The sequence below is a fragment of the Manis javanica genome, chromosome 2, assembly GCF_040802235.1.
Source record: "Manis javanica isolate MJ-LG chromosome 2, MJ_LKY, whole genome shotgun sequence".
Classification (NCBI taxonomy): domain Eukaryota; kingdom Metazoa; phylum Chordata; class Mammalia; order Pholidota; family Manidae; genus Manis; species Manis javanica.
Window position 1 is genome coordinate 9,457,747 of NC_133157.1, and position 18,622 is coordinate 9,476,368.

General features: G+C 46.0%; 1 protein-coding gene across 7 annotated transcripts in view; it reads left to right on the forward strand.

Annotated features, from left to right (window-relative positions):
- MAPKAP1 (MAPK associated protein 1) overlaps positions 1–17,386 on the forward strand; it is a 243,435-nt gene extending 226,049 nt beyond the window's left edge. For 4 of the 7 annotated variants that reach the window (XM_073224491.1, XM_017660194.3, XM_037008157.2 and 1 more), the window contains 3 exons: positions 12,532–12,629; positions 13,034–13,188; positions 16,859–17,386. In XM_073224491.1, the coding sequence (XP_073080592.1) occupies positions 12,532–12,629; positions 13,034–13,188; positions 16,859–16,931 (326 nt within the window). In that variant the 3' untranslated portion in view covers positions 16,932–17,386. Of the gene's footprint in view, positions 1–12,390; positions 12,474–12,531; positions 12,630–13,033; positions 13,189–16,858 lie in introns of those variants that run through there. The other 3 variants (XM_073224489.1, XM_073224494.1, XM_073224497.1) reach the window with 2 other exon arrangements.
- The last annotated feature ends 1,236 nt before the right edge of the window (positions 17,387–18,622 follow it).

Sequence of the window (18,622 nt, forward strand, 5' to 3'; positions counted from 1 at the left end):
CCAAATTCAATATCAGGTTCTAGAGTTGCTCAGGGGCTGTTGGAGGCGTGTTTACTAATATGTAACATACAAGAATGTCCATGTTTCTGAGGAAAATGGGCTGGTGCTGAGATGCTCAGTGGGTTTTCATTACATTCTCTGTAAACTTTCTTCATTTTTCCCTGGGACTTACTGATAAAGAATTTGCTTGTGTTGATTGGAAAATTGATATTTGTTAGAGTAGAAAAAATTTGGGGGGCATCAAGTTTTTCATCCTGGGAGAAGCCTTCTTATTGCTATTAAGATTTCACTGAATTATTGACTTGAGCCTTATGGACCCATAATAACAAAAGAGTTATCTAGTATAATGGAAAATTTGCACACACTTACAATTTCCTAGATTTTGATTACCATTAAAAATCCTCAAATTCTTTCTTTTTTTTATTTTAACATCAGCAGAGATCCCACTTGAGAAAAGGGTAAGGGCAGGGACTGTTCTCTACTGAAAAACTGTGTGGAAGATTTCTCAGCTGGATGAATGATGGGAAAAATCTGTTTCCCTTATCTCCTGCCAAGCTCCAAATTGTGTTTTCATAATAAATGGGGTGCTTAGATTTTAAGTCATTTTCATAGACATGGAAAAAGTAAGTCATTCTTTCATTAAAATCAAAATGTGTATTGCTTATAAGACTCCCATAGGCAACTTTCAGGACAGGGTAACTGCTACCAGATTAGCCCTTCTATCATCAGTGACTGGAAAACTGCACAAAATATAAGAAACTCCTTTCCGACTCTGGAAAACAGATAGTACAGGACTGTGAGCCCTGAGAGAAGGGAAACAGATGAGATGAGATCTGCTGTCACTTCAGCCTTCTTCCAGGGCTTCCCAAGGAGAGCATAGCAGTCTCACCAAGCCGGAGACAGAGCTCAAGAGACCAAAGTAACTGAAATTTGCAAAATCACATGTGGAGAGGAGAGATCTGCACCGAGGAAGAGCTCTGGAAAGAAGCTATTGGATCTTTTGCACTGTACTAAGCTGCGCCTGCTCATGTGAAACCTCACAGGGCTCATCAAAGAACAGCTACCAGGACACTGTAAAGTAGAGTCTGGCCAGCCAGAGGGGAGCATCCGTAAAGGCCATGTAATAGGAATAAGGCTAAAGTAGCCCTAGATTAAAGACTGCTCTAATCCTGGCCTAACAAAACTTTAGAAGGGAGTCCTGAATGCATCAAACTGATCCACAAGTAAATTAACTACCTGCTACAACAAAGCCCTACACTCTCTAAAGGATGACAACAAATGCAGACACCCCACAATATAATGTTTATAGTGTCCAGCATCAATCAAAAATTACTAGACATGTAAAGAAGCAGGAAAATATGCCCTGTAAGCAGGAGAAAAATCAATCAATAGAAACAGAGCCAGAAATGGCAGGGATGATAGAATTAGCCAATAAGTACTTTAAAATAACCATTATAAATATGTATAAAGACTTAAAGGAAAACAACTAAAAAGACAAATGGAAACTATTAACAAAGAAGTGAAAATTCTAGAGATGAGAAATACAATACATGAATAAAAAATTCACTGGGAACAGATTAGGAAGATTAGCTAAAAGGGGCAGTGTGTTATCTATTGCCATATAACAAATTGCTCCAAAACTGTGTGGTTTAAAACAATAACATTTATTACCTCAAAGGTTTTGTGGTCAAGAGGCCAGCACAGATTAGCTGGGTCCCCTACCTTAGGGTGTCCTGCAAGGCTGCAAGCTGTCAGCCAGGGCCCAAGCATCTAAGGTTCGACTGGGGCAGGATCTGCTGCCAAGCTTCCTGAGTGGTTGCTGGCAGAGTTCATTTCATTGTGAACACCCTCAGTTTCTTCCCATAGGGAAGCTCACAAGATGGCAACTGGTTTCATCAGTATAACCAAGAACGAGAGAGTACTAGCAAGGAAGAAGTCATAATAGGAACCTAATCTCAGAAGTGACTCCAACACATTGGCTGTATTGTACTGATTAGAAGTAAGTCACTAGGTCTAGCCCACACACAGGACAAGGAGATTACACAAGGGTGTGAAGAACTGGAGGCAGGGTCATTGGCAGGCATTTCAGAATCTGCCCACCACCATCAGTGAACTTTAAGGCAGGACAGTAGAAAATATTCAAACTGAAGCACAGAGACAAAAAAAACTACAAAAAGAACAGACTGTGAAATAACATCCACTGTTCTAACATATAGGTAATTGGGAGTCTCAGAAATAGAGAAGAGGTCTATTACAGATTTGATTAAAAATAATTATCCCACCAATCTTGGAAGACCAATGAAGGCCAAACAGAATAAATACAGAGAAAACCACATCAAGGCACATCATAATCAAATTGTTGAAAACCAATGATAAAGAGAAAAATCTTAAAAGCAGCCAGAAAAACCAAAATAAGAATGGTTGCTGACTTCTCATCAGAAACAATGCAATCCAGAAGACAATGGAATGACATCTCTAAAGTGCTGAAAGAAAATCTGTCAGTCTGAATTCTGTATTCACTGAAAATATCCTTCAGAAATGAAGATGAAATAAAGACAGTTTTGGACACTCAGAAGATGGAAGAATGTGTTGCCATTAAGCCTTCACTACAAGAAATATTAAAGGCTGGGAGATGGGAGATATACCAGATAGAAAAACAAATGTACACAAAGGAATTAAAGGCATTCAAAATGTCACCATTAGCAACTGTATGAAATGAACCAAGAAAGAGGAGGTAAGCAAGAGAGAACTCTGAGCAAGGATTGAAAAACCATGGCCCCTAAGCTGAATCTAGCCCACCACCTGTTTTCATGTGGTCTGCGAGCCAAGAATGGTTTTTACAGGTGGACATTTATAACTGATTCGATGATCGGGAGCACTGATGTTGATTCCATTTAGGCAAAATGTTATCCCTCCCAATGCAGTGAAAAGATTTTATCCTTCGCATTGGTAGACCTGTATTATCCCCCCAAAATGCATTTGATTATACTTTTTAAAATTTTGTCAATGAAAAATGTTTTCTCTCATTATACAGGTATCTACAAAACAGCCTTAATTTTGCCTTTTGGTCTGCAAAGCCTAAAATATTTACTATCAGGCCCTTTACAGGATAAGTTTGTCTTAAGGGAACCTACTGTGTACCAAGCAGTGTCTCAGGTGCTTTATACACACTGCTTAATTCTTGCAACAACTCTGTGAGGTTTTGCATACATGTATTATAGAATTTTAGGATTGTTGATTTTACCCTAGCAACAAGAATCATCTATAAATGATTCCCATTTTATAAATGAGGAAATTGGGGATCATAGACATTACACAACTTGTCCAAAGTTATATATAAATGATAACATACGTTTATGTTCTTCCCTCTACCACTGACTCGAAGTCAAGGCCCTTAAACTTCTGAATTTTTTTGATGGAAGAATATCGCTAGCCCCAACATGGAGTCTGTAGAGTCTTATTTTTTAACAAATTTCAGCCATTCCTAGCTATCTGGTTTCTCTTTCTAAAGGATGTTAAATGCAGAAAATTAGAAGAGGAGAGAAAGAATGACAGAACTTAATAAAGATAGTGGGAAATGAAAACTGACAAGAGTTGACCAAGAATGAAACAAAATCAAACAAAGACTATTAAAGAACAGTCTAAAACCCAATAAGCATAATAGTATGGCAGCATGGAACTATTTTGTGACAAGACATAGAGCCTTTTGCAACCCTGAGGAAATCATGATGCTCGGTACTTACAAAGATGAAAATGATAATATAGTAATTTATTTTCTTTATACTCCAATACAAGAGGAAAATTTGTAACATGAAATTTTAATGCTTAAAATAAAAAAAGTCTTTTTGCACAAAGGTCACCCTAGCTGTCTGCTCTAAGGATTCTGGATAGATGAGGAATATGTTATAATTTAGCCTCCCAAGAGGCTTGCAAACTCAAGCTAGTCAAACTGAGGAAGAAATTTTCAGATAGACAACTTGTTTCTTGCTTATCTGCCTCTCTAAAAGCTAAGGAATAAAGCTCAGCCACTTTTGGTTACTGAAATAAGCCATTTGATACTTTGTTAGAACAACTTGCATGTAAATTGAAGCATCAAAAGATTCCATAGATCATTGTTCTTAATTCACTTCCTGAAGTACAGTTAGCCTTTCTGCTCTATAGGGGAGTAGAATACTTGTTGCAAGGAAAGGCACTTGTGTAATTGTTTGAATTACAAACTGAACTAACTGTTAATTTCATAGAACACTGTTTTTACTTGAAAGGACTGACAAACTATGGTTATTCAAGCCTGAGTATTCAGCAGACTTTTTCTTGAAAATGAAGGATGTGAGCCTGTTACTTCAAGGAAATAAAGTGGTAGTATTTGATGCCAATGACTAAATTCAAGCTTTCAGGTAACAATTAGAATTTTGAATAACTTGTATCTATCACGATGAGCTTGGCCTCTCATTGCTTAAAGACTTTTCTGGTGACATCAGTGGTGATATAATGAGTGTGATGTTTCTGTTATCATAAAATGAAATGTGTCAACATTCGGAAGACCTGCATAACTCAGTGAGCCAGTATTTTTCAGACTTTTCCAAGATGTTACAAAATCATGCAGGAGTCAAAGATTCATTCAAAGTGCCAGACAGACCAATGGTAATGGTTTTAATGTTAACAGAATAAACAAGCTAATTAATGTGGTTTTTAGATTCTACATTGCAACTGATCTTTAAGAAACTACCACGTATCAAGTTTGGTGTAGCACCAAAGAAGAATATTTGCAAAGAAGAATATTAAAATACACCCCTCTTTTCCAAAAGCTTACTTGTCTGAGGCTGGCTTTTCTTCATATGCTTCTACTAAAATAGTATATCACAACAGATCAAATGCAGAAGCAGATAGGATAATCCAGCTGTTCTCTGTTAAATATTAAAAAGATCTCAAAAATATAAATTAATGCCACTCCTCTCATTAAACTGTTTCAGGGAAATATAAGGGGTTTTCCATTTTTTAAAATACATAGTTTATATTATAATGGATTTATTATTTTTAATGAGTTAGTATTTTTTTAATCTTCTAATTTTTAATACAAAAAAATACTGATATAATTCACATAAACAAAAGCTATTTGGGCTCCTCAATAATGTTCGTGAGCAAAAGGGGTTCTGTAATCTGCAGTTGGAGAACTATCAATCTAGAATCTTGTAAATTATTTTCAGAAGCTTGGACTTTATTCTGAAGACAATAGGAAAAAAGCACCGCAGAGTTTTAAGTAGGTGAGTGATGTGGCCAGATGTGTGTTATAAAAGGATGATTTCTGTGGGTAGGTGTTTGGCTCTGAAGAAGACACGATCAAAAGTAGGAAAACCAGAGAGGGGGCAACAGACGCTCAGGAACTGGGTGAGGCTGCGGTCTCAGGATGGGAATGGATGGAGGTGAATATGTGAAAACTACTTAGGAGACCAAATGGCTGGAACTTGGTGAGCAGGGAGGCCTCCAACCGAGCTAACAGTGCTTTGATTTAAGGGGAAATGTTGACGTCGATTCTGGCCGTGCTCTGTGGGGCCATATGAAGATGACAGCTGTACTCACGGGTTGGCCCTGAAACTCTAGAGAAGGACACTGAGAGAAACTGTCATTTAAGGGACAGATGAAGGACAAGAAGTCACAAAGGAGACATGAGAAACAGATTGACTAGAGAAGTCTCCTGAAGAATCAGGTGGCTGTGCCTCCAGGAAACCCAGGGAAGAGAGGAGTTCAGGTTGAAGCACCGTATTAGCTGAGAAGCCAAGCAAAATAAAAGTGAGAAGTATCTACTGGCGATCTCAGCATAGAGGTCGTAGTGACCTTAGCAAGAGTGTTTTCGATAAATTAGATAGAGGAAGGAGGGAAATCACATTGCCATGGGAGTTTTTATAATCAGAGAGCCTTAATTATGTTTATAGGAAGGAGCCAAAGAGTGGAGAGAGAGAGGGTCTGAAAGATGAAGGTGAAGTGTAAACGGGTCAGACTCGGGCCCGCTCCAGAGGTCCCAGAAGTCACTGCCGCTCACGGGGCCTCCCCCAGTACGGGGTGCTCGGGAAGACGCACCAGCCTTTACCGGCTGAGGTACCCAGAGCTGAAGCCTCCACAGGCTTGGAAATACTGCTTCTGTGGAGACCTTATCCAGGAGTTTTCACCCAGAGACCTGAGTATCCCAGCCCAGCTTTTTCCCCAGGGCCTATGGGAAGGTATGACTTTGCCTAAAAGAATGTGTGTTCCCATCTGTTTCCTCCAAGAAATCCAGTGAGAAAGATCAGATTCTGGAATCCCAGTTTTAAAAAGTATGCATGCCACAGCAGCTGTTACATAAATGAATGTTTTCCCTCTTGGATTGAGTCCACAGTGGCAGGGAGAATGAATTTTGGCTAAACTGCTTCATTTGCAGAGAGGCCCTTTGGAATTACAAAGATAGCAAAGGCTTGGGGTCCCCCCCTGTGGGTTTTGAATGCTATTTCTGCTTCTTGGGTATTGGACAATCTTGGGCAGATTACTAATGGTAATTTAGTTAAAACTCAGTATCCTCAGAAACCAAACAACCCAATTCAAAAGTGGGCTAAGGACTGGAACAGACATTTCACCAAAGAAGATAGACAAATGGCCAATAAGCACATGAAAAGATGTACAACATCATTAGTCATTAGGGAAATGCAAATCAAAACCACACTGAGATACTACTTTATTCCTATTAGGATGGCAATTATTAACAAAAAAAGAAAGGGAAAAAAGTGTGGTGAGGATGTAGAGAAATTAGAACCCTTGTGCATTGCTGGTGGGAATGTAAAGTGGTGCAGCCCGTGCAAAAAACATTTTGGCTCAAAAGGTAAAACATGGAGTTACCATATGGTCCACCAGTGCAGGGCCTCAAACAGATACTTGTACGTCATTGTTCACAATAGCCAAAAGGTAGAAACAAGTCAGATGTCCACACACAGGTGACTGGATAAATGAAATGTGGCATATACATACAGTGGAATATTATTCAGCCTTAAGAATGAAATTCTGGTGACTTACAACATGGGTGAATCTTGAAAACTATGCTAAGTGAAAGCATATTTTCACTTATATTTTACACATAATGCTTTCATTCATCACCTGGAACAGGCGAGTTTATAAATACGACCAGGAGCAGGGAGAAGAGAGAGAAGGGAAGTTAGTGTTTAAGGAGCACAGAGTTTCTGGTTGGGATGATGAAAAAGTTCCAGAAATGGGTAGCGGTAATGGTTGCAGCACCTAATATCATTGAACTGTACACTTAGAAGTGGTTGAATAGTAAATGTTATGTATATTTTACCACAATTTTTAAAAGACCTGTTTCCTTCTCGGTAAAATTACAATTCATGTCTCAAAAAAAAAATTTATGCCAATAAAAAGGAACTGAGAAGGAATCCAAATCTTCAGAGGCTTTCTCCATAGCCTTACTTATAATACTGACGATCTTAAGAGTGACTTAAATGCCCAACAGAGAGCATGAACCGTGACACGCATCTACCTGCTGGAATAAACTGCAGCTGTGGGGAAACAATGGTTGTGGAGACTCGCCACAGGGAAAGGGTTGTGGTGAATGTTAAGTGAAAAGCAAGTGAGAGTCACTAGAAAAAAGATACTGGGTGTCCTGGTGCCGGCGTGTTGGCATTACCGGGATGGAGTGTGGAGGATTTTCCATGATCTTCTAAATCTCTAGCGATTTAAAAATATGCTTTTTAACTTTTTAATCGAAAAGAACAAAAAGAAACTCACGTTTATCTTTGGCTTTCCTGGCAAAGGGCAGGGGCCGGGGAGGGGGATAGCCACAGGTGGGCCGCAGGCCCCAGCTCTGAGCAGCGCTGTCGGCCACCCTCAGCACTGGCGGACTGTTAGGAGAGAGCCTCCTTTCAAACAACCATCTCTGTTCCGTTGGCCGAGGAAATCTGGGAGCGCTTCCGCTTCTCGGGAGTATAGGAGCCGCCGCTGCTTCGGCTTACACTGTCCCATCTGAGGATGACAGCTGCGCTCTTGGAACTGACCGGAGGAACCTGTTTTTTCAGCGCAGCCTCTCGTTTAAGTTAGAACTCATAATGCAAAAGATAAATTATAGCACGGAAGCTCAAACATCTCCACTTCTGACATTTGTGCTGCTCATTAGTTTCTGCTCAGTGTAACGTTCCATCTTCTCTGTTTTACTTAGAAAAATATCATATACATAAACGTGAATATAGTTTTACATATCCAGATTTCCATTTCAATATTCAGAAGCATATATATAGTTTCAGTGTCTGCCCTGAGCATGTGACCAGTGCTGAGACCCCATATTTTGTACCCCCATTGTATTGCATTTCATTCCTCCAGTGCTGTAAAAGCAAGTCTGCTCAAAGAAGGCCCGATTAAAAACAAGATCTTCAAAATAATGAGGATTTTGTCTTCAAATATCAGTTCCACTGCACTTGTAAAAATGATCACCCTTGAGCCCTGCTCTATCCAGGCACAATGTGAGACGCTGGACAGATGTGGTCTGTCTCCTCCCTTACAGCTGGACAGACGTGGACCCCTGGACAGATGGCGCCTTTTCAGGGTCCCAGCACTAGGACACGGCAGGGCTGGGATTCCATCCTGAGCCTCTGACTGCAGAACTTCACGCTTTCCCCCTGCATCCCAGGCTCTTGTCATGCCTTAATTTCCAAACAGAATTTAAGGGTCCAAACAAAACAGTTTGAACTCGTTGGACTATTCAACACTGTATTATCTTTCATATCCTACTAAAGTGTAACTTTCTCTCGGCTGAAGTTTTTGCAAAGACAGTTTGCCCTGTGGCTGCCTCTCTCTATGAAAACTGCTGGTGGTCTCGGTTTTCAAAGGTAACCTGACTGCCTCCGTTGAACACCCCAGGCAGGCACCCTGCAGACTGCCGCTGGGGGGGTCATTTGACCCCTCTACCTCTCTTACCTGAGCCTTAAGGTGCCTGGGGGCTGATAAAGTGTTTGATAACAGACTTTTTATTCTGTTCAATAGTGATGAAATGCCAGTGATTGCTTCTTCCCAGATGCCTCTGATTTTACCCTGTAACATAAATTACTCATGTTAATTGATAGATCTGTTTCCAGCAGGAGGTCGATTAACTTGTTTCACTTAAATATATAGGTTTTGGACTGGGTGAAATTATGTAAGTGTGAATTCTGCTTTATTAACTGTTATTCTATTATAAAAGAGTCCCCAAGTCCTGCCAATGTCACCTTCTCTATAGTTCTCAAGTCAGTCCCTTTCCCATAATCCTTTGCCCCTCTCCAGCTCAAAACCACGCATACTTCTACCTCCATGACTGTGGCAACTGGTCTCCTTGCCTCCAGGCCCTGGGAGCCAGGGTGAATACCCCCAAAATGTGACCATTTACTTCACTGCCCAGCTTCCAACCCACTAGTGGCTCCCTCAGCTGGTGAGCCCAGCACTCCCAGCCCTTGATCCTGCTCTGTGTCACCCCCTGCCCACTTGTCTGCTCAGAGGCCCCCAGAAACATGCCACCCTTTGTCCCTGTACATTGTCCATGCCTTGTCCTGACCCTGTTGCATCCTTCTCCACCCCCACCATTACCACTGGCCCCTCCAACACTGCCCAGGGTCTGCTCCTGTTCCCCGTGCTCCTGACACGCTCGTCATACTTGCGTCGCTGTTCATTTCTCTGCATCTCTCCCCACCTGTACCCCTGGCAGGGCCTGAACTGAGTACATCTGCCCTGCTGGCCATCAGGCAAATCAGAGGGGCCCTGAGTGCAAGGGAAATCCTCAGGGCAAACCTCCCTCCAGGGTGAGTGGAGCCCTTGCCTCAGTGAAAAGCCTGGCAGCAGCGCCCACCTGACCTCATGCCCTCGAGCTTGCCCTCTGGGTGCCTCCTGCAGGGTAGCCAGGGGGTATCTGCTGTGGCCATCCAGTGACACCTTGCCCTGTCATTAACATCGGTGGCTGTGCCGCAGCACAGAAGGGCTGGCTGGTTGAAATGGACACCTAGGTTCTCCAGATAACGTTCTCTCCCCTCTCCTCGGTGGTGTGAGTGCTTGCGCTGCAGGGACACTTCAGAGGCTCCAGAGAGACAGTGAGGAGTGGGCCTCTTCATCATTCCAGGCCATTTCACTCTTCCCCGGGGGCTCTAGAATGGTCGCTGGGGACAGGCAAAGGTCGCACGCAGCCCCCTTGCCCAGCAAAATGAAGAAGGTGCTGCATCTGTGGTCACCCAGCCCACATATGCCGCCTTTCAGGAACTGGACTGGGACGATTTCTTCCGTTTCTCCATGTGACTGCTGTGCGGATGAACTGCAGGCCCCTGTCTGAGCCGCAGCCAGTGTGTCCCGCCGGCAGACAGTCCCAAGGGGACAGTGCCGAGGCTTCCTCCAGAGGCCCCCGGGCCTGTGCAAACTGCGCATCACTTATGCCACGTACAAACTTGGATCCACCTGAAGAGGGCAGGAAGATTTTTAATGGTGTCTCAGTTGTCTAGGTAAAACATACTCTGGCATCTTGAGGTTTGGTTTGGTTTTGTCAGTGACAAGTAGGAGCAGGTGGTGTAGACAGTCTGTGAGATCACTTATCAGAGTGGTCAGTGAACCCCGAAGCTTCAGGTCTACAGGCCTCCCTAAGACCTTCTGGTCCTCTTAGCCCCAGGCCCTGGTGTCTGTGTCTGTGACGGCCAGGTGTCAGCAGGAAGGCCTCCTGGAGGGGTGTCTCTGCTTGTCCTTCACAGCCCTGTGACCTCCATAAATGGCTCCGCTTGGTCACAGCATGGCCGGCAGAGATGTCCGCATCGTCTTCTACACAGTAACGTTGCCAGCAAGGCCATTGTTCCAAGACGGATCCTGTGACGGTAACAGGATACACACACGTGCACCTGGCTACAGTACAGCTCATTACGTGAGATGCACAGAAACAAGTAATTTATATATTAATGAAATGATTAACTTCCGGTTAAGAATCCTAACATTTTAGTACCACGATTTAGAAACAGGCTCAATTTGTCAAGCGACTCCTAGTGAGGTTTTTCAGAAATTATTAGCTAATTTTTTAAACATAGAATTTATAGTCACAATTAGTATATCATAATGATGTTTCCAGGATAAAATATCAGCAGCTCAACTTTTCTGGCCACAAATGTACAACATATATCAGTTTATTTTTGGAGATTCTGAAGAATTAGCTACTGTAAATAAAGTCCCCAAGAAGATTTCTCCGGGAAAGAGGTGAACTTACAGTAATATGGGTGATATATCACTAATTAATAACTATGACCAGCCGCCACTTCGATTAAAAGGACCACAGATGAGAAGGCCTGTTAGAAGGGATACGTTGAATTTTAATCTCACAAGCACTGAGGTCACCTGAGCCGGCACGGGATGTAGCTGAGGCTGTGTGCAGGACGCCTCTGCTGGGGATGCCACCAGCTGCTCCTTTGTCTGGGAGCGTTTGCTGAGCACTGGCTACACTGCCTTGGTTGCCAGTAACAGAAACAACTTCAGAATAGGTTCAGGAGAATCAGGACTCTCTTGCAGAGCCACAGGGTCTCCAGGAGCCCAAAGACAGCATGTGCCAGGGGAGCTTTGGGTGGGACTGCCACCGAGCAGAGGAGGGACTCTGGCATGTCTGGCCCGGAGACAGGCACAGGGAGTGCAGACGTGGTTGCAGGCGCCACCGTAGGGGAAGCAGGCTTCCCTGCCTAGACGCGTAGCTGCGAAGACTTGTGGTACCAACTGAGCTGAGTCACTCAGGATTGGCGGGTCTTTCCCAGACGGGGCAGTGGGCCTGGGCAGGTGGGCGTGTGCAGTGCCGTGGGCTGGCCTGTAGCGTGGGAGGGCAGTGAGTGAGATGAGCCTAAATTGGAGGCAACCCCAGTAATGACAGGGTTACTGTGAGGGTGGGAGGAGTGTGTGGGGTTAGGAGAGTGTGGTGTGGGGGGGGGGAACTGACCCCCTGTGGCCGGGCTGCTTGGCAAGGCAGCAGCTCTCCGTGGTTGTCAGCAGCGCAGCCCCGCCCACTGGCCTGTCCGTCCATCCTCCCAGGGTAGGAATGATGAGAGGCCTCGGGAGCATCTTCTGCCCAGGGTCACCAGACCAGGACTCGCGCTGCCGGCAGTAGCCAGGGCTGTGAAGAAGCCTCCGAATGGCATTGCCATCAGCCGCTCTCCTTCCTGTTACTCATTTGTTTGACTTTTAACACAGTTACTTTATTTTTAGAGTAATAATTTAGAGTGAATTGGCCTTCTACCTTAAAAATACTACCTTTTCCATGTAATTATTGTGTAGAGGTAGTTCCATAAAGCCTGCCTAATGTGGCCTTCACCTGAACATGCTCCCAAGTGGAATGGGATCTAACTAGCCTTTTTTTCTTTCTTTTTTACTGTTTCTCCCAAGCCTGTGTTGAGAAAAATGAACTCCTGGAAAGACTAGCTGCCACATGGCATCTGCTTGCTCTCGCTTGAATTGGAGTGATAAGGGGAGAACACATGGGGGCCTCCCCTCAACACTGCCCCCTCTCTCTCTCTCCCCACCCAGGTCACGCAATATTTAAACTCACGTATCTAAGCAATCACGACTATAAACACCTCTACTTTGAATCCGACGCTGCTACCATCAATGAGATCGTGCTCAAGGTGAGTGTCCTCCTCAGCCCAGGCTCTGGGGTTGGTGGCTGCCCCCTGGGCGTTGGATGAGGCTCCCGGGCCTTGTGTGGTGGGCTGCTTACAGGTCACCCAACTGGTGTGCACCTGCTCCAGAGCCACACCACGGTCAGCTCTTCTGCACCTGCTTCAGCCAAAGCATGATCCCCTCCGGCTTCCTCCCAGCCCCTGGTCATCCTGGTTCTTTGTGCATTTATTTATCTTTTTATGCACCATTTGTTTTCTTCCATCCACTGTCAGGAGCTCCTTGAGGCCTCTGGAACACACTGGGGAAATCATTATTATTTGAAGACACCTTAATATACTCGGTAATTTTAGCAGCCCGTACTAAACATACCAACTTTATGCTAGACTTATATGTTCCCGTGTCTCCGCAGCCCTCCCTAGGCACCTTCTGTGTGCCGGGCTGGTGCCTGGGATCCTGCAGTGACAGACCCAATCTCTGCCCTCAGCTTTTCCTCTGTCAGAGGAGGCAGACATCAAACACTGAAATTACGAAGAGTGTTAAGACAGTCACAAAGGTGCTGTGTAGGTATGTAAAGGGTAAAGGATAAACTAAGTGCTGGGCTTGGGGAGGCAGAGAGAGAGCGAGAGAGCTGTGCCCCGAAGGGTGGGTAAATGGCACAACTGTATCAGGTGAGGAGAGGGAAATAACACCTCAGACAGGGAGCAGTCTGAAGGGGCGAGAGGCAGGGCGGGTACCATCCCAGGCCCGTGTGGCTGGAACAGAGGGTGGCTGGAGGGGCCAGGCCACACAGAACCTCAGAAAGTGGGGGTCCGAGAAAAGCCCCCAGGGTCTCAGTTCGGGCAGTCTGGGGTAGGGCCTGCAATTGTGTGTTTCGGAGAAGCTCCCACTTGCCACCCAGGCAGCTAGTTGGGCACCACACTCGAGTGGCCTGGGACTGGCAGTTTTCAGACTCTTAGAAATGGAGACCCCTTTCTTGAAACCAAATGTCACATAGATTGACCAGACAGGAAAGCAGAGCCAGGGCCAGGCCTGGCAGAACCAGCAGGTGACTCCTGTTGGGCAGATTCCAGAAGCCGTGCCCCTAGCCCTCCAGTGTGTGTGGCCTTAAAGAGTTGAATGGGTGTTTCAATGAAATGGAACTGTTCTGCATGTCCTCATGGTGGCAAAAGATTTTCAAAAGTAATAGGTGAGAATTACATGAATAAAGCCACTGAGAGGGCAGTTTGGGGCTGAGACAGAGTAGCATGGCCAGTTGGGTGGAAGGTGGAGCGTCCAAGGACCACCATGGATCAGAGTCCCCTTGGACCAGGCAGTGGGGACAGCGTGGCTGCCGTGCTTGACACCAGCAAGCCAAGAGCGACGTGCTAGGTCGTCACCAGAGGCAGCTTGGGGCACCTCTGCAATGTTCAGGACCTGGGGAAAAAAAACAGTCCATTATCCCATCAGGGGCTGGGCTTTTTTTATAGCCAGCATTAAAATATTCAAGACTTGAGAAGGGTCCTAGTAAAATTATAATTCTGTGTTTGACATCAAAATAATTTTCACAACAGCAGATTGATGACCGAAACATAAGTTTATGACCTCGGTATGAGACTGGGGAAGAGCATGTGCAGAGAAATCATTTCACAGGACCAAATGCCTTCTCGAAGCAGATGCTTTTCTGCAAAATCCCTGAGACCTGTCACTTCCCCGAAAGTGCCTGTTTACACATCAAATGTAGAAACACTCCCTCATGCACAAGGCTCCAGGAGAGTCACAGTGCGCCTAGGCCTGATTTACTTAGAGAGCTAATGGTCATGATCCTGATGGAGGATTAATTTCACTCTCCTATCTCCGATTTTTATAGCAATTTAAATACTTAACCTTATCTGCCATTCCCACAGTGTCGGTGAGCTTTGCACCAACCCCAAGTGACTTAAAGCCCCAGCCCTGTGTCCGGTAATTTGGCAGAAATGTTTCCATGGGAGGTTCTTCAAGGGTCAGTCTTAGCCTCTAATGATGCATGTATGGTTCCTGAATTCAGGAGTTTTACCCAAAGTAGGGGCTGTAGACTGAAACTGGAGGGAGGAAATAAGGGCAGAGGCTGATGTCAAAGAAGCCATTACAAGCAGGCAGCTCTCCACCAAGTGATTGTATCTCGTCATGTTTTTCCCTGAGTAAAAATAGTAATGTCTCCCATTCATTTACCACTGGCTGTATGCAAGCTGTTTTATGTCCACCATCTCATTTAATCTACAGAGCTGCCCTATAGAGTGTAGATATTATTATCCCCATTGTATAGATGAGGAGATAGAGGCCCAAGGCCACAGAGCACATAGGATGGAGCCTGAACTTGAACCTGGCTCTAAGGAGGTCCAGACCTACCCGTCCCTGCCCTGAGATGTAACTGAGCTAAGCCGTGTGTGGTCTCTAATTCTTCAGGCTTTGGGAGGAATCTCAGAGGAATCATTGGTCTCTTCAAATTGGGTTCTTCTCATGATTGAGTGATGGAGACAGTGGTTTTATTGACCATGAAAACTCCCTATATTTTTATGCCTTAAGCTGTAAAATGCATTGAGAGTGAAACACTCTATAGTGCATAAAATTGTGCAAGTTTTAAGCCACAGCATATTAACCAGCTAATGGCAGACCAAAGGGCGTTTTTATCTTTTGATTATTACATTAATCTTCCATTAAAATTATCTATGTGATTATCACAATGCACTGAAGATAATAAATTTGGGAAATAGTTGGCTTGTTAAAGGATCATTTTAAAATGCTTTAGTCAAGTTACATGTGCCAAAAATACACTGAAAACACTAGGTTGGCTGAATGTGCGAGCAATATAATCCAGAGATTGCTCTTATTAAGAATGATAAACTTCTTATTTCCATGCACTGTCTGTAGTGCCCCAAATTGTCCGCCGGCCCTGAGGTCCTCATGATTTATCGCTCTCAGCTGGTGACTTGGTGAGGCAGTGGGCCAAGCGTGTCAGGCCTTCTGTACTCACACACCAGCCTTTAACGCCTGCTGCTGGCAACTGTCGGAGCAGAAAGTTTGGAGGGGACACAGTGTCAGAGCCTTGGCCCCTCACCACTTGCTCTGCCGGCCCCAGGGACCCCCAGCCTTTCTCAGAGGCCTCCTGCTTGGCGCATGGGAAATGTGGCCTTCAGAGTAGAACCAGCGGAGTACTGGCTGATCTCTAGCCAAAGCGATGAGGTTTCCAGTCATAACGTACAGATACTTGAGTGGGCCTTGACGCTTCTCCCCTGCCCCCTGTACACCCAAATTCCTGCTCTCTCTCAAAGCCCAGCCTATTCCTTCCCTCTGAAAGCTTTCCCTGCACCCCTCCCCTCCCAGTGCTCACCCCATCCCGGTGTCCTCCTCTGTCTATGTCCCCTGGTCGTGCTGTTGGACACCCACTAGGCTGTGAGCTCCTTGGGACAGGGACCAAGTCTTACTTTTCCCTCGGTCCCTGAACCAAACATGCGGCCAGGCTCGGCCATGGTGGGTGCCCAGCGCCCAAGGTGCTGGTGTCAATGACCGTGTGTGCAGCTCCCCCCCTCCAGTGCGCGGTAGGTCCACGCGTCGGGATATGAAAAGACCCCAGGAGCTGGGCTCGGGGAGCGTGTGCAAGGCTCAGCACCTCCTGTCTGCACGGCAGCCAGGAGACAGCGGCTGTGCCTGCCCCACCCCCTCCCAGCTCCGGCTTTGACCCTGACCCTGGTCAGCTTGGCCCTCTTCTCTGCGCCTCACTTCCCTTCTTGCCTGGTGAGCCCTTGCTGGTGGGGCTCGTGAGCAGCAGAGGAACACCCACAGCTGGAAGCCCTGTGGCTCCTGGTGGGAGGCCGAGTACAGCCTTGTTTCCCCTTGTTTTTCATCCCCACGGCATTCTCATCTGAAAAAAGTTGCTCAGGGGAATTGTGTGCAAGCCCAGGGCTGCACAGCAGGAAAAGAGCAGACCACGGATGCCCAGCCTCCCAGGGGGCAACACATGCTAAGGAGGGACTGTGACTCTGGAATCAGAAAAGCTCCACAGTGACTGGGGAGGGGCCCGCACCAGCTGCTTGCCCGTGCCAAGCCCCCCTTCTCCTGTCATAAGGTGGGCACCACCCCGGCCTGCTGTGGGGCCTCTGGGCCGACAACTCCACATGACAGCGGCCCCAGCCCTGGTCACGACCCCTGATTGTCTGTGCCCTGGGCAAGCAGCGTGGCCAGCCGGCCAGTGACTGGACTGTGTGCTCTTGCTTCCTAGGTCAACTACATCCTGGAGGCGCGAGCAAGCACTGCCCGGGCTGACTATTTTGCTCAAAAACAAAGAAAACTGAACAGGCGTACAAGCTTCAGCTTCCAGAAGGAGAAGAAATCAGGGCAGCAATGACACTGGCCTCCAGCCTCAACCTGTTGCCGTAACTCAGAGCCTGCCTGCCAGGCCAGGGGGCCCTGGAGCCCTCCCGGGTCTTGCAGTCCTCAGGGGGAGGCAGTCCCTGGCTCACGGGCACTGGGCTGGTGTGCTCTCAGGGGGAGGGGCCCCCTCAGAACAGAGTGGGGGACATTTCCATGGGACTGAAGCCTGAGAGGCAGTGGCTTTGATTAGCACTGCACAGGGGCCAGGGGACACCAAGGAGCCACGTGCTACCCAGCCATCATCACTGCCTGACGGCCCTCCTGAGGATGTACATAGCCACGCCCAGACATTTCCTTGCAACTTGATCAAATTTCTTAAACAAAGAACAAAAATGTACATTTCTTTTTATCCTTTGAATAAAACAGGTGTACTCTTTATCATGGTTGATATGATGGACTATTCTTTGGGGCAGAGGATTGATTATGTTATTCTCTTTGAAATCTGTTCCCATATTGAATGGGCAGATTGGAAAAGCTATGGCTCGATTTCTCAGAAGAAATGTTTAGGGCTTAGTCAATAGTTTTAACTATGCCATTTGTTTAAATGAGTGCTGCTTTGAGGCCAGTATCTTACTAAAGTTAGGAAGGGGGGCCTAGCGATGTGTGGCTGAGGCGGTGCCGCTCTCCCCGGGGACCGACCCAGCACCTCTGATTTCAGAGAGGCCGGAAGCTTGTGCAGCCTGGGGGATGGCTGCTCCGCGGGGCCTGCTGAGCTCCCAGCCAGAAGCCGTCTTTTCCATTTCTTAAATAGCAAGTGTCCATCGCAGCGAGTTAGCCCTATGTGGGGGTCTCCTGCCTCTGGGAGAGCCCACTGACTTGAAAGGGCCTCAGCCCCCTTCTCCCAGTCCAAGCAGTCAGGAAGCCACAGCTTTCGCCCTATCAGGGAGAATGGCGAGCAGAGATGGGGGCAGAGGGAAGCTGCTCCCACTGGGTCCCACCTCTCAGGGGGGAGGCAGGGGTCCCGGCGTCTGCTGACCCCACCCCTCCAGCCACACCAGATGCCTCTGCGGTCCTCACATGCCTCCCAGGGTGACGTCCCTCCACGCTCTCCCCTGCCAGGGTCAAGGACCGGATGTTCGACTAAGGACTCCATTTCAAACGTTTTTTTAAGTTGTTGTACAGGAAGAGATGTGATGAAAACAGCATCTCAAAGTCAAGTGTATTTCTTTGCCCAGGGGTCATTTGAATGAATTTCTCTTTCATTCTGATCTTTGTTCAGCCAAAAGAAGCATCCTTTTCTAATGTCTTCCATTCCTACCCACCCTAGAAACAAAAAAAATATTATTTGTAGCTTGCTATCTGTATTTAAATTTTTAGCAATTTTATACTTAGGTATCTTTGAGAATGTAAATTACTAATTTGGTCATTGTATCTTGTGACATAATATTAAAATGCTATTAAAATAAAAGTCATAGAAATACCATCTTTTGCATGTAAGTTCTTGAAGCCTTAAGTACATTATCCTGAAGACGGTGATGACAGTGAGTCACTGTGGGTGGTCACATTCTCTGGTAGTTGACGTGGCACTGAATGTCTGAAATGTACTGTGGGCCTCTCTACATACTGAGCAAGGCAGGGTGACCCTCTTCAAGGGTGATGTGAAATTGTCACC